The sequence below is a fragment of the Halichoeres trimaculatus genome, unplaced genomic scaffold, assembly GCF_033239565.1.
Source record: "Halichoeres trimaculatus isolate MK-OKI-2021-1 unplaced genomic scaffold, fHalTri1.1 fHalTri1_scaffold_20, whole genome shotgun sequence".
Classification (NCBI taxonomy): Eukaryota; Metazoa; Chordata; class Actinopteri; order Labriformes; family Labridae; genus Halichoeres; species Halichoeres trimaculatus.
Genome location: NW_027437198.1, coordinates 25,774,818 through 25,787,493, shown reverse-complemented (window position 1 = coordinate 25,787,493; position 12,676 = coordinate 25,774,818). Strand labels below are relative to the sequence as shown.

Here is a 12,676-nt window from a genome sequence, read left to right as displayed (position 1 = left end):
TTGTTTTCTAAATGCAGCGCACATGTTGTCAAATTGATGAAGATGTTTCTCAATTTGCTTGTCTTTGTCTTTTTGCATGTGTTTTCTTAAGTCGCAGTGCTGTGAGCTCTCAGGGCCACCATAGTTAGTTGTGTTAGCTATTTCCCAGCATCACCTTTAAGTGTTGCCAAAAGTGAGGCACCACATATTTCCAAGGTCATTTCAATCTTGAAACATCCCAAAATGGCGTGAAAAAGAGCGTACGCCACGTTTTTGTGCGTACGTACTCTTTCCACATGAGGCTTCTGATCCTTGAGTTTCTGTCTTGACGTTTTCCAAAGTATCTTGGCGTGCTCGTAACCCCTCCTCCTCCTCCACCTCCTCTTCCTCCTCTTCCTCCCATTCTCCGGCTGTAATCTGTGTCTCATCCTGAACATTTGGTGAGCGCCTGGTGCTTGCTTTGCCAGCTCTGGCAGCCATGCGTGGTTATTTCACCTGTCAACCTCGCCAGATCCTCAGCAGGTTTGGAAAGACTTTGCTGGTAGGAAGCAAGAGCGAGGGAAAGACTTGTTTATCACTCTTTCTGCTGCTGCCTGTTTCCCAAACCTGCCTCTTCGTGCTTATTTTGACAGAGGCAGTCAGATCAAAACCGTCACGGTGGAATCAGGTGTTTGTGTGTGTACCCACGCTGTCAGTCATGGTACCTGCACAGAAATGAAGCGTAACTAAAAAACCAGGCTGTTGTGAAGCAGGTGGAAGCGTGTTTTAAAGTTTAAACAGGTTTCCACTCTGGTTTTGTTGCTACTGTGCTCAATATTTCATCCATCTGCAGCCTGAAAGTGGCGTACAGTAAATCCAGGTTATTGGCTGCAGCTTTCTTTGTGATGGAAAAAGGAGATCAGGACAGACTGTAGCTGTGAGATTTGGCAGCTCCCCCGTGGACAGCTTTAGTCCAGATGTCGAGGTGAGTGTTCCCGAATCTTCAGGCCTTGTCATGATTTAGCTCTGGAAGCACGGGACAAGCTGCTCGCTGTCTTATTTTATGCCTGGTGAGTCATGACTTACATAATACGCTCTTTTTTCAAACATATGACTTATTCATAGTTGTGGTTTGCGTGCTGAAGTGGTTTAGGTAAAAAGGCCACTTGCAGAGTATTAACATCACCTGGGAGGAAAACGCGGCGCTGTGTGTGCAGGGCAGCACCTGTGCTCGCTGTGCAGTAAGTCAGAGCGCCGCTCCACGAGGACTTTATCCTTTCACCGTCTGTACTCCAGAACGTGTCGGCCTGTGCCTCTTCACAGGGGTTTTAACTCAGAGAGCTGTCACAGCAGGTCACACAGAGTCCAGAGCGAGGTTCAGAGGAACGAGGGGAGACACACAGAGTCACGGTTGAGAGGGAGACCGCTTCAGCTCGTGAACAGATGTTGGGCGGATGGTGGTGGGAAGAAAGTGGCCTGGCAGGTGGAGGAGAGGCCGCGGTCTTTTCTTTCAAACCTCACATGCACAGACGTCTCCACCACGTTACACATGACACAGACGACCAGCATAAGGAAGCAGGGAGCCGTGGTCGTGGCCCAGATTGGCTCAACAGGGCTGTAAAGTAAAGTAGGACGCCTGCCCTGACGACTCCCTCCGCACGTGGAGGGGTCCTCCTCTGAGGTGCTCCCAAACAAAGAGCAGAGATGTAATTTAACATTATCACCACATGACAGCAGGATTCAGCAGCAGAGGCAGTTAGAGGGGCTGGCAGGCACCCAGAGGCCTCATCAGTGGCGTTACACTGCCCCCTTCTGCATCTTTATGGTACTGCACTGCTCTGCTTATCTCCTTTTTTCTTTATTTAACAAAGTAAAGCTTCTTCAGGGATATAATAACATGATCCTGTCACATTTAACATCAACATCCTTATCAGTGGTGGTGTTTGTTGAAGATATAGCTACAGCTATGGATGAGAAACAATATGCAGAGAAGAAGTTATTCAATAACAGGTTTCAGTCTGTAAAAACAGAGGACACAAATGTATTTTGCTCAGGACCAGACATTTAAAAATGGTTGGCAATAGTAGAAAATGAGTTGGTCATGTGTAAAAAGTGGTTTGAAAGGAAGGAGTCATATTAAACGAAAATAAAATAACAATTATGTTTTTTTAGTGTTGGGACTATCTGTGAAATAAAACTAACACTAAATGAAATTGAAACAGAAAGAGCATGTGAAACTAAATTCTTGGAAGTAATTTTAAGTTCATAATCTTAGTCCTACATATAAAATAAATAAAAAATGAATTATCTACATCTATTGGTATTATTTATGAAACAAGGGATTTGTTGAGTAAGAAATGTCTGCATATATTATTTTTTCTCACTTTTAATGACATATACGTTGTATTATGTTAAATTTTGGACATACATAAAATATTCTATAGATCCTATGATTAAACTTCAGAAAAGAGTAATAACATTAATAAATAATGCTTCTGATCATAAAACTACTAATAGATTATTTACAGTCTCACACCTTAAAATTCTTTGATATTGTTAACTTAAAAACTTCAGAAATATTTTTTTCTAGTGAAGAATAAAAGTCTGCTCAACTGTATTCATTTTTTTAAATTATATTTTGGCAAAATAAGCCTGGGCTTTATTTAACTAATTTTTTTGGTAACAGAGTTAAAATGTTAAATTTTTTTATTTTTATTTTTTTAATTAAAAAAAAAAAGAATTGAATTTATATATTTTTTTGTATTCATTTATTTAGTAAAGTAAATGCATATAATTCATTTTCTGGACTGGAGATTGTAAACAAAAAAAGTGCTGATATTTATAATATATTTTTTAAATAATAAATGAAATAATGATAATAATAATAATAATACTTTATTTTTACTTTACTTTATAATGATTTATTTATAAAGCACCTTTTGATAAAAGTGACAAAATGCTTTACAATGAGCAGTACAAGCAGGTAGTCTGACACCTTGAAATTCTTTGATAATGTAAAACTTAAACCTTTAGGAAAAAACTTGTTTTAGTGAAGAATAAAAGTCTTCTCATCTGTATTTTTTTTTTTTTTTTTTTTTTTTTTATTTAATGATATTTTGGCAAATAAGCCTTGGCTTTATTCTTCTCATTTTTTGATAACAGAGATTGTTTTTTTTGTAATGATTTTTTTTTTTTTTTTTTTTTTTTTTTTTTTATGTATTTATTTATTTAGTTAAGTAATTCCTTATAATTCATTTTCTGGACGGGAGATCGTAACCAAAAAAGTACACATATTTATAATAATAATTAGAAAAATAAAATAAAAAAATAAAAAGATAGATAATAATAATAATAATAATAATAATAATAATAATGATAATAATACTTTGTTTATATAGCACCTTTCCATACAAGTCAAAAATAAAATCCTCCACAATAAGCAACAAAAAACAGGTAAAATGAACAGCAGACAGTAAAAACCAATTAAGATAAGCAGCAAAGCAATAAAATAAATTTATACAAGCAAAAACCAATACAATCAAGTTAAAAAAAAGGAATATTTATGAAATATTTTTACAAATTTTTGAAGAGCTTTCTTTTTTCTTTCTTTCTGTCTGTCTGAATCCCAGGGCCAGGCAGACCTGCTGAAACACGCCAAGAGTGAAGCTCTGGACACCCTGCGTCAGATCCACTGTGCGGCTCAGTCTTGTGGCCTCAGTAAGAACGGAGCCGCCTCCCCCCAGCTCCAGCACCACCCTCACCACCACCACCACCAGCCGCAGCCGGTCCAGACTCAGCAGCAGCCCAAGGCCCACCCACAGCCCCTCACTCCAAACCAGCCCCACCCTCAGACCCAGATGGTACCTCAGGCCTTCCTCCACCCCCTCCCCCAGCAGCCGCTCCAGCTCCCAGCTCTCCCTCTGCTTCAAACTGTTTCCAAACCACCAGCCTACACCCAGCCCCCACCCCTGTCCCAGCTGCAGCTTCAGCTCCAGCAGCAGCAGAGGGCAGACGGACCTCTGGACGCCATCCCCGAGAAAGAGACGGTCACTGACGACCCCGTGGCGTCCTGCTGACCCGCAGCCTGTGCCCACAGAGAATCCTTCCCACAGAGAGACAGGGACGGCCAGACAGGGGCGGAGAAGAAGAGGGGGGTTGAAGCGCAGGAGGCTAGCTACCGAGCGCAGATGGAGGAGGTGGCTGAGAGGGTTAAAGAGATGATGATGGCGAGGAAGACTCGGCGTGTAAGAAGCGAAACACAGGTCTGAGAGGAGGCTGAGGGTCCTCACGCTTCAATCACACATTTTAAGACAGGTCTGACACTGGAAAGGATCCGTTCAGGGAAGTTTAGGTCTCCAAACCTCTGGAGGCGTGATCGGTCATTCGACATCCCCGTCTCTCTCTGGGCAGCGCTGCTCACGCTCTCACCGCGTGCTCGAGCTCTGTGGGTACAGGCTTTACCTCACGCCGGCATTAAGGTGCCGCACATTTGCCTTTTTCATTTCCAGAGACTTCTTTGAGCTCTTATTTTTTTATGGCTCACACCGTTTCCCCCCGTGCACCGCAGACAGGAAACTCATTTCAAACACAGGACGCCATTTTCGCCTGAGGATGAGCGCCGTCCATCACAGACGACCATTTCAGCACAAACCAGGGAAGAGTGGAGCTGCAATAGAGGAACACTGAAGCTCTTCCTCCATCCCTCCATCCTTCGCCGCCTCACATCCGGACCATTTATTTGAGCTCTTGGCATTACTTTGACACCCCGCAGGGTCTCCTTGTCTCCTCCCCAGGGGCTGTGTGTGTGTGACGTGAGTTGTTGTGTTGGTCCCCAGGGTGGAGCCTACCAGCCAGTCACATCTGGAGTTAACGACCTTTTCCCGTCAGAGGTCAAAGGTCAACAGGAACACAAACTGCTGTCAGTAGAACACAAAGTGACTATAGATGTAAAATGTATGTAAAATGTAACAGAAGAACATATATTGCTATAATAATTCTTGCAGACACGGAGGTTAATTATTGATATTATGATTGTTGTTAGTTCTATTGATATTCTGATTCTTTTCTAACATTACTTCCACCGATACCGTGATGTGACGCCCGTTGTCCTGTGGTGCAGATCAGGACAACGGGCTCATGTGGGACTGGAACGAAGGATTACGGGTCAGCACCACGACACCGGGTCACACAGTAACCTGTGAGTCTGGATTCTGTACGAGCTCCTTGAAGTGACCCATTAAAACTGGCTTCATTGTTTACGACGGCTCCTCTCGTTTCTGTCTCGTTAATGACTTTGTAAAAAAGTGGCAGAGAGAAGTTTCTGGAAATGTGCGACTGAAGTTCAAACAGCCGTCGATGATTCTTTGAAAGCAGCTTTCAGAGTGAATCTGAAGCAATCAATGAGGCAGCCAAAAGCTTTATTGATTTCTTTTAATGCACCGTGATGCACGTGTTAACACTTGATTCCAAAACTAATGTCTTAAAGAAACAGAGTCCATGCTACGTGTTCTGCTTTACTGCAAAAAACTGGAATCTTATCAAGTGTTTTTGACTTGTTTCCAGTAGAAAATGTCTTTTTAGGCTCAATATGAGCCACATTCACCAGAAAAATGCGTCAACTTTTTTCTCATCACATTTATTTCTAAAGCTGCAATTCAAACAAAATTTCTCCCAGACATTGGTATTAACTCAAATAATCCACACATGAAAAGAAATCACAACGTTCAGGTCCATAAATAATGATTATGGTGAATTAAGAACAATAACACAGGAAAAAGTATTGAACACGCTAACTGAGACTCATCTAATACTTAGTGGAGAAGCCTTTGTTTGCAATGACAGCTTCCAGAAGCTTCTTGTATGTTTGAACTAATGGCCCACACTGCTCAGGTGTGATTTTGGCCCATTCCTCTGCACAGATTGTCTTTAAATCTGGAATATTCTTTGGTGCCCTCTGGTGAACCCTTTTCTTTACTTCTTTCCACAAATGTTCAGTTGGATTGAAGTCAGGTGATTGACTAGGCCATTCTAACAGATTGATTTTCTTTTTCTGAAACCATTTGAGAGTCAACTTTGCCGTGTGCTTTGGATGGTTGTCCTGCTGGAAGGTCCAGCCACGTCTCATCTTCATCATCCTGGTGGATGGCAGCAGATTCAGATCAAGAATTTCCCCATACATGGCTCCATTCATTGCTCCGTCAGTTATATGAAGTTTGCCAACACCATGAGATGAGAAACAACCCCATGCCATGATGCTTCCACCTCCAAACTTCACTGTTGGTGTAGTGTTTTTTGGCTGATGTGCAGTGCCATTTCTCCTCCAAACATGGTCTGTAGTATGACAGCCCAAAAGTTCAGTTTTGGTCTCATCTGACCAGACAACATTCTCCCAGTATTCTACAGGCTTGTCAAGATGCTGTTTAGCAAACTTTAAACCAGCTTCAACATGCCTTTTCTTGAGGAATGGAGTCTTGCGAGCTGAGCGTCCATAGAGGCCATGGCGGTGGAGTGCATTGCCTATTGTTTTCTCTGTAACAATTGTACCTGCTGCCTCCAAGTCTTTCTGGAGCACTTTCAGGGTGGTCCTTGGCTGGTTGAGTACTCTTCTGACTATCTTTCTGACTCCCTGGTCAGAAATCTTCAAGGAGCTCCTGTGCATGGCCTGTTGATGGTAAGGTGGTGCTTCTTCCACTTGTGAATAATGGCTCCAACGGTGCTGACTGGAATATTCAGGTGCTTTGATATAAGTCTGTAACCAGTTCCATTCTGATGCTGAGCAACAATCAGGTTGTGAATGTCTTCAGAGAGCTCTTTGCCTTTACCCATCATGAGGTGTGTGGTATTTAACTGCTTGGTGAAAAGACAAAAATGAGTTTCCCGAAAGTTTCATCAAGATCTGTTTGTTACTTTTTGAGGTATGTTGTTCACAGACAGAGAAACTCTCCCAAACACGTAACCCCCTTGGTGGAGGTAATGAGAATTATTTTTACTTAAAATCAGACAAAAACACTTAATAAGATTCTAGTTTTTGCAGTGTAACTGATTTTTACCAGAGCCTTGAAAGAAAAGTGTCAAAATAAGATAATCCGTCTTGAAGTTTCAGGCGTTTTAAGTTGTGGGCTGATGGATTTATGAAAACTGTTTCTGCACAGCTGAACGTGGTGTGCAGTAAACAAACGCTCACAGTTTCTGTTGTCAGTGTGGGGATAATTCATTAGCATGACTCTTCACTGAGCAATGAGCTCATCAATAAGCAGGAAAAGGGCATCTTGGCTTCTTTTACACTTTTACTTTAGGACTCATAAGACACAGCTCATTTACTGAGACCCGTCATTATGAAGGTATGTCTTTAGAAAGCATCGTCCTGCCAGCACAAAGACATACCTCTGGATCGTCCAGGGTCCAGAGAAAAGCCTAGGAGATGTTCTGACACAGGGCGCTAATTAATGACAAATGAAGGGGAGGATTACGACTCGTGTGTCATTTTTTCGGTTGGCCTGAATGACGTCTGTCAGCGTGGACTGAATAAAAGACGCTCGTTTTCTGACGGGGAGATAAGACGACTCTTCATCCCACAAACAGGAAGATGATCTGTTTCCAGTCCAACTTCAACACAGCTGCCGTCATGGACAAGTCAAACAGGGTAAGACAGCTACATTTGATTAAATACGTTTTTGGACATTTATAACACTATTTTACTTCATCCTCAAGGGTTATTGCTGAGGAATGCATGGTATTATCGGCATGTTATTGGTATCCGATGATGTTGGATTTAAAAAACTGTAAAAAACTGAAATCTTATCAAGTGTTTTTGTCTTATTTTCAGTAGAAAATGTCCTTTTAGACTTAAAATGAGACACATTCACCTGACTAGTCCAGGAAAATGTCTTGTTTCAAGTTATTTAAAGACAAAAATGAGGTCTGAATTGCTGTAGCAAGTTTAAAAAAATCTGCTAATAGAACAAGAGAAAAGTTTCTTGTTTTAAGACATTATTCTAGTTCCAAGCAAATTTTCTAGGCAGATTTTTTTTTTACTTATTACAAGTAATTCAGACCTCATTTTAGTCTTATAATAAGACAGTTTTTACTGAAAAATAAGACAAAAACACTTGATGAGATTCCAGTTTTTGCAGTGAATCAAGTATTGACCAAAACACCAAATTCTGCCAATATAACAAACAGATAATATAATAATGAGCTGCTGCTTACTTGTTTTTATTTATTATTATTTATTTATTTTATCTATTTCATTCTTTTATAAATAAAAATCGATTCAAAGAAAAAAATAAAAGATCCCAAAACTGAATGAAAAGGAGCAGAAAGAAGAAAAACTCTTATTGTATCTGCCCCTTTTCTCACAGGATACAAATCAAACAATCACATAACAATAATATAAGAAAATAAAACAAAACAGCTGCAGGCAAACATGCCTTTTACATTTCATTCTTTTCAAAAAAAAAAAAAAAGAAAAAAGAAGGAATAAGAAAAACAGCCACTTAACGAGACTGTGTTTAATTTCACTGTATTTACTGAGAAATATGGATTTGATCATTTTTTAAAGATATTGATTGATTTAGCTTCTTCAGTTCTTCTGTTAAGATCGAAACTGACTCCTTTAACTGTAAGGTAACACTCTTTTGATTTTGTTCTGAACCTTGGTTTCTGAATACTTCGAATCCTTTTAAATTATAACAACTTTGTCTTTTTTTACATCTATCCTGACGGTTGATTGGTAAAAGTTTTTTGTGATCCTCGTACATAATCTCTAACATTCCAAAATCTACTAATTCACAAATTTTTAACAATTTCAATTGAAGAAATAACAGGTTTGAGGGATCTGTAAACTTACTTCTTACTTGATGAAATTGCACATCAGCTCTCTGTTGCACAGTGTTTGTAGCTCATAGTATTGTGCTGTGTAGACAGAGCCCACCTCTTTATTTACGTCCTGATCAGGGACTGAAGCTGCATAAAGTTTTTGCACTTTTTTTTTTAACCTTTATTTAACCCGGTTGGTCCCATTGAGATTAAAAACCCCTTTTTCAAAGGAGACCTGGTTGAGACAGGCAGCAGCAAAAACGCAAAGTTACAGACAGGAAGTACAGTCAGTAAAAAAAACATGATAATAGTTAAACCCACCTTCTAAACTTGAATTTAAGCGTCAGTCTGTGCGGTACATGCAGCTGACTACTTTAGGCACATGTTTCCTGTGAACAGAGGTTACGTTTACTACCTGTCAAATGTGTGAAATTGTGAAATCGGCCAAATTTTCTCTGTTTTTTTTTTTTTTTTGGTAATGCTATGATTTTCTCAGGGAGAGCATCCTCAAGGTTTTGAATAAGATTTATCTTTTTTGTTTGTTTTCTTGTTTGAAAGCAATTTTCATACATAAATCTACAGTTTCAGGTAAATGTCTTTCTTTTTTGTACAATAAATGAATAATACATAACAAATGTGATAAGAGTACACGTTATTATACAGTATGCTACCCCTGATACAGAAGAGAGTTGATGATCCCTGAAATTATGTGCACAGAAAACAATCAGTATCGATATTGTGATTGTATAATGAGTTGAAAAATATCAGCGTTTCAGATATCGGCAAAAAAAAAATCCAGTATCGTGCGTCCCTAGTTATTACATTATTGCACTTAAAGGCAGCATTTTGTTGCAGATATGTGAATTTAATTTTGCATTTTTTGACTTTTTATTGCAAAAACATGATCAGCCATCAATTTCACTCTTTCAGGCTTGTTAGTTTGCATGATTTCATCTTAATTTCTTGCTTGAGCCTCATTTCTACGCTCATGAAAATAGTCACTAAACTGGGGTTTAGTGTTATTAATTTTGGAGTGACTGTTTTTTACTCACCTGGTTACACATTAACAGTCAAATAAAATCCTCACATGAAGCTGAGGTGGTTTAAATCCTCAGTTTCCTGTGAGGTATGAGTGTGCATTAGAAATAAAAGTCATTTTGATGTTGAAATGTAATAATTAGTCTGTTTACCTTCATTTGGACCATTGCATCAGTTGATTTGGAGTATTTTAACCAATGCATTCTGTGTATCCCAGCAGAAGATCCTGCTCCTGGTCTGGATGCTGATGCTGTCCCAGCTGGCCTGTGAGGCTCACAGCCTATCAGAGTGCTGCAGACATCCGTCCCCCTCCTGTCGCCTCTACGTGCTGCTGTGTCGCTCCGGCAGTAAGACCACAGGGGGCGTACTCACCAGCGATGCTGCAGCAGGTATCCTGACTCTGGGGAAGCGGAAAGAAGACCCAGAGCGCCTCCAGAGCCGGCTCGCCCACCTCCTCCATGTCTCCAGGAATCCAGCAGCGGGGATTCTGACGATGGGGAAGAGGACGGAGGAGAGGTCTGCAGAGTACACGGACTGGATGGGTCCTCCAGGGGTCAGCATCACACCACCTGTTCTCAGCTAGAGAAATATGACCTGCAGTTTTATTGAGCTGTGTCTTTCTGGGTGTATCTGTTTGCTCGTTAGGGAGATGTGCAGTTTTGTACATGAAGAGAAAAGGCTTTAAGGTTGAATAAAACTGTAAAACTGAGTCTGTCTTTTATTTTTCTTGGTTGTTTCCTTGGTAAGTTTATGTTTCCTTCAGTGTTTTAAACTCTGAAACAAATTAAATGTCAGAAATTATTAATATTTTGCACTGAGAAGCTGGGCACGGTGTAGTAACAGCAATGACCACAAGATGGCGACAGTGATCCAGTGTAACAGCTTCTGCTCTGTAGCTCAAACATCCTCCTTAAAGCTGCTGTTAGTGATATTTCTTAGCAAAGAGTGACTCCTTCTTCTTCCATGAACTTTGATGTCAAAGTTTTTAACTCGTGTCTTCATGATGACAGAAAGTTTAAGGCTTTTTACGTCTAAAGTCTGAGATAAAAAATTTATGTTCAACTGAGAAACCTTCTCTGACAGCGTGAAAGAAAAGGATGGAGGAGCTGAAAAGGTTTATGTACGCGGTATATGTCAGGGATCAGACAGTAAGGTTCAAGACGAAAGATTTTTTTTTCTGACATAATTATCATAATTTATCATCATTATCATAATTAGGTCTATAAAAGAGGAACTGAAGACTGATTGCATCTTCAAAAAGCTCCTCCGATGAATCTGGCCTTATTCTTAGCCTCACATATCCCAAGATTCATTGCGCATGAACGCCAGAGATGATGCACACGGCCGAATCCCAGAAGGAGTCCTGTTTCAACTTTACCTTTAATCTAATTTATTTATAAAGGAACCGTGTACAATATTTAACATAAATGTCACCATTTGATGCACTGTACCAGTTAGCTTACGGCTAAATTACATCTGCAGTCCCTTTTATCCAGATGTGAAGGATTTCTGGCAACAACTATGTGATTTTATTTCTGAAACATTGAAGAAGGTTTTGATTAACTGTAGTAAATATATGTTTTTTGGGCTCTTTTTTAAATAATATTCTGAGTAAAAACAGTTGTTTTTTATAGATATTCTTATTATGGCAAATGAAAAAAAAAAAGTACTTTTTTTTTAAATTATTCTTTTTTTTTTTTTTTTTACAGGGAATTCATTTATTTTATTTCATTTTTTTTCCTTTTTTAAAAATTTAATTTTAGTTTTTTCATTATTTAATTGATCAATTAATTAATCATTTTATTTTATTTTTTATTTTATTTTATTTTATTTTATTTATTTTTTGTTAGCTTGACAGGTGAGGGCGGCACTGCATAACATCGAGGGTGACAAACAGGAAATGCTCTGTGGACCAGACCGTCTCAGCTCAGTTTGGCCCATGTGGTCTACACAGGCCACGAAGACCAGGTCCTCTGAATGCCACAGCCTTAATGGGCTGCAGACCCAGTGACAACCTAGACTAAGTTAACCTAACCTTCCCACAGAGCACTTGGAGTCTTCCAACGAGCATGGCCGCACCTTTGGCTCCAACCAGGAAGTGCCCTCCCCCAGCAGACAGGTAACTCAACGACAATTTACAATTTCACTCAACAGACACTTATTTCAAACACTGAGCAGCTGGGGTATGGTGCCTTGCTTAAGGGCACCTCAACAGGAGTGTGTCTAATCCTGTTTAACAAAGTCAGATTAAAAACAGAAATTAACTAAAGCCTGATTGGTTGACTGGCTCTGTTTGGAAATCATGATAAAGACAGAGGACAGTTTTATTTAGTGATGGTGAGCACAGACTCAGGGGAACTACACGCTGAAGACAGCTTGATGACAGCTCTGATGCTTCTGAAGCAGTAATTGGTTTCACACACACACACACACACACACACAAAGCATTTCTGCTGGGTAACACGTAATCAGGTTGCAGCTTTAATCAGATTCTCACCAAAACCAGAATATATCTTCACAAACGGATCCATGCAAACGTTTGCTGGCGATGAAAACTCACGCTGCGTTTAATCAGACTGTGCATTAACCTTTGGAGTGTTATATTTAATAACCTGGGCTTCAATGAAATGTCAGCTCTCCGTGGAGATGTGATTGCACTCAAAAGCCCGATCCACACGTGGAGGGTGGTAATTGAGGCTGCTGCGAAGAAGCAGGGTGGACACGGCGTCGCTAACTCCACAACCCATGATCACACACTGAAACGCTTTGTGCAGCTTGACCTCTGACCTCAATTTGTCCACAGGAGAGAAGAAGAAGAAGAAGAAGGAAAAGGATGAAAACTCTGACACAAAAGAGTCGTCCT

The 12,676-nt window shown here is 40.0% G+C and overlaps 2 protein-coding genes across 3 annotated transcripts in view; both read left to right on the top strand.

Moving 5' to 3' along the window:
- Nucleotides 1–5,214, top strand: part of LOC141809113 (inactive phospholipase C-like protein 2) — a 94,066-nt gene extending 88,852 nt beyond the window's left edge. The window contains exon 6 of the mRNA XM_074695934.1: nt 3,588–5,214. Within this exon, the coding sequence (XP_074552035.1) occupies nt 3,588–4,034 (447 nt within the window). The 3' untranslated portion in view covers nt 4,035–5,214. The remainder of the gene's footprint in view (nt 1–3,587) is intronic.
- Nucleotides 5,215–7,171: 1,957 nt separating this feature from the next.
- hcrt (hypocretin (orexin) neuropeptide precursor) lies at nt 7,172–10,455 on the top strand. Of its 2 annotated transcripts, none has more exons than XM_074695941.1 (2): nt 7,172–7,600; nt 10,034–10,455. In XM_074695941.1, the coding sequence occupies exons 1-2, from the start codon at nt 7,544–7,546 to the stop codon at nt 10,394–10,396; spliced, it is 420 nt and encodes a 139-aa protein (XP_074552042.1). In that variant the 5' UTR covers nt 7,172–7,543; the 3' UTR covers nt 10,397–10,455. The 2 variants fall into 2 exon arrangements, with proteins under 2 accessions (XP_074552042.1, XP_074552040.1); XM_074695939.1 differs by having other exon boundaries at nt 10,031–10,455.
- The last annotated feature ends 2,221 nt before the right edge of the window (nt 10,456–12,676 follow it).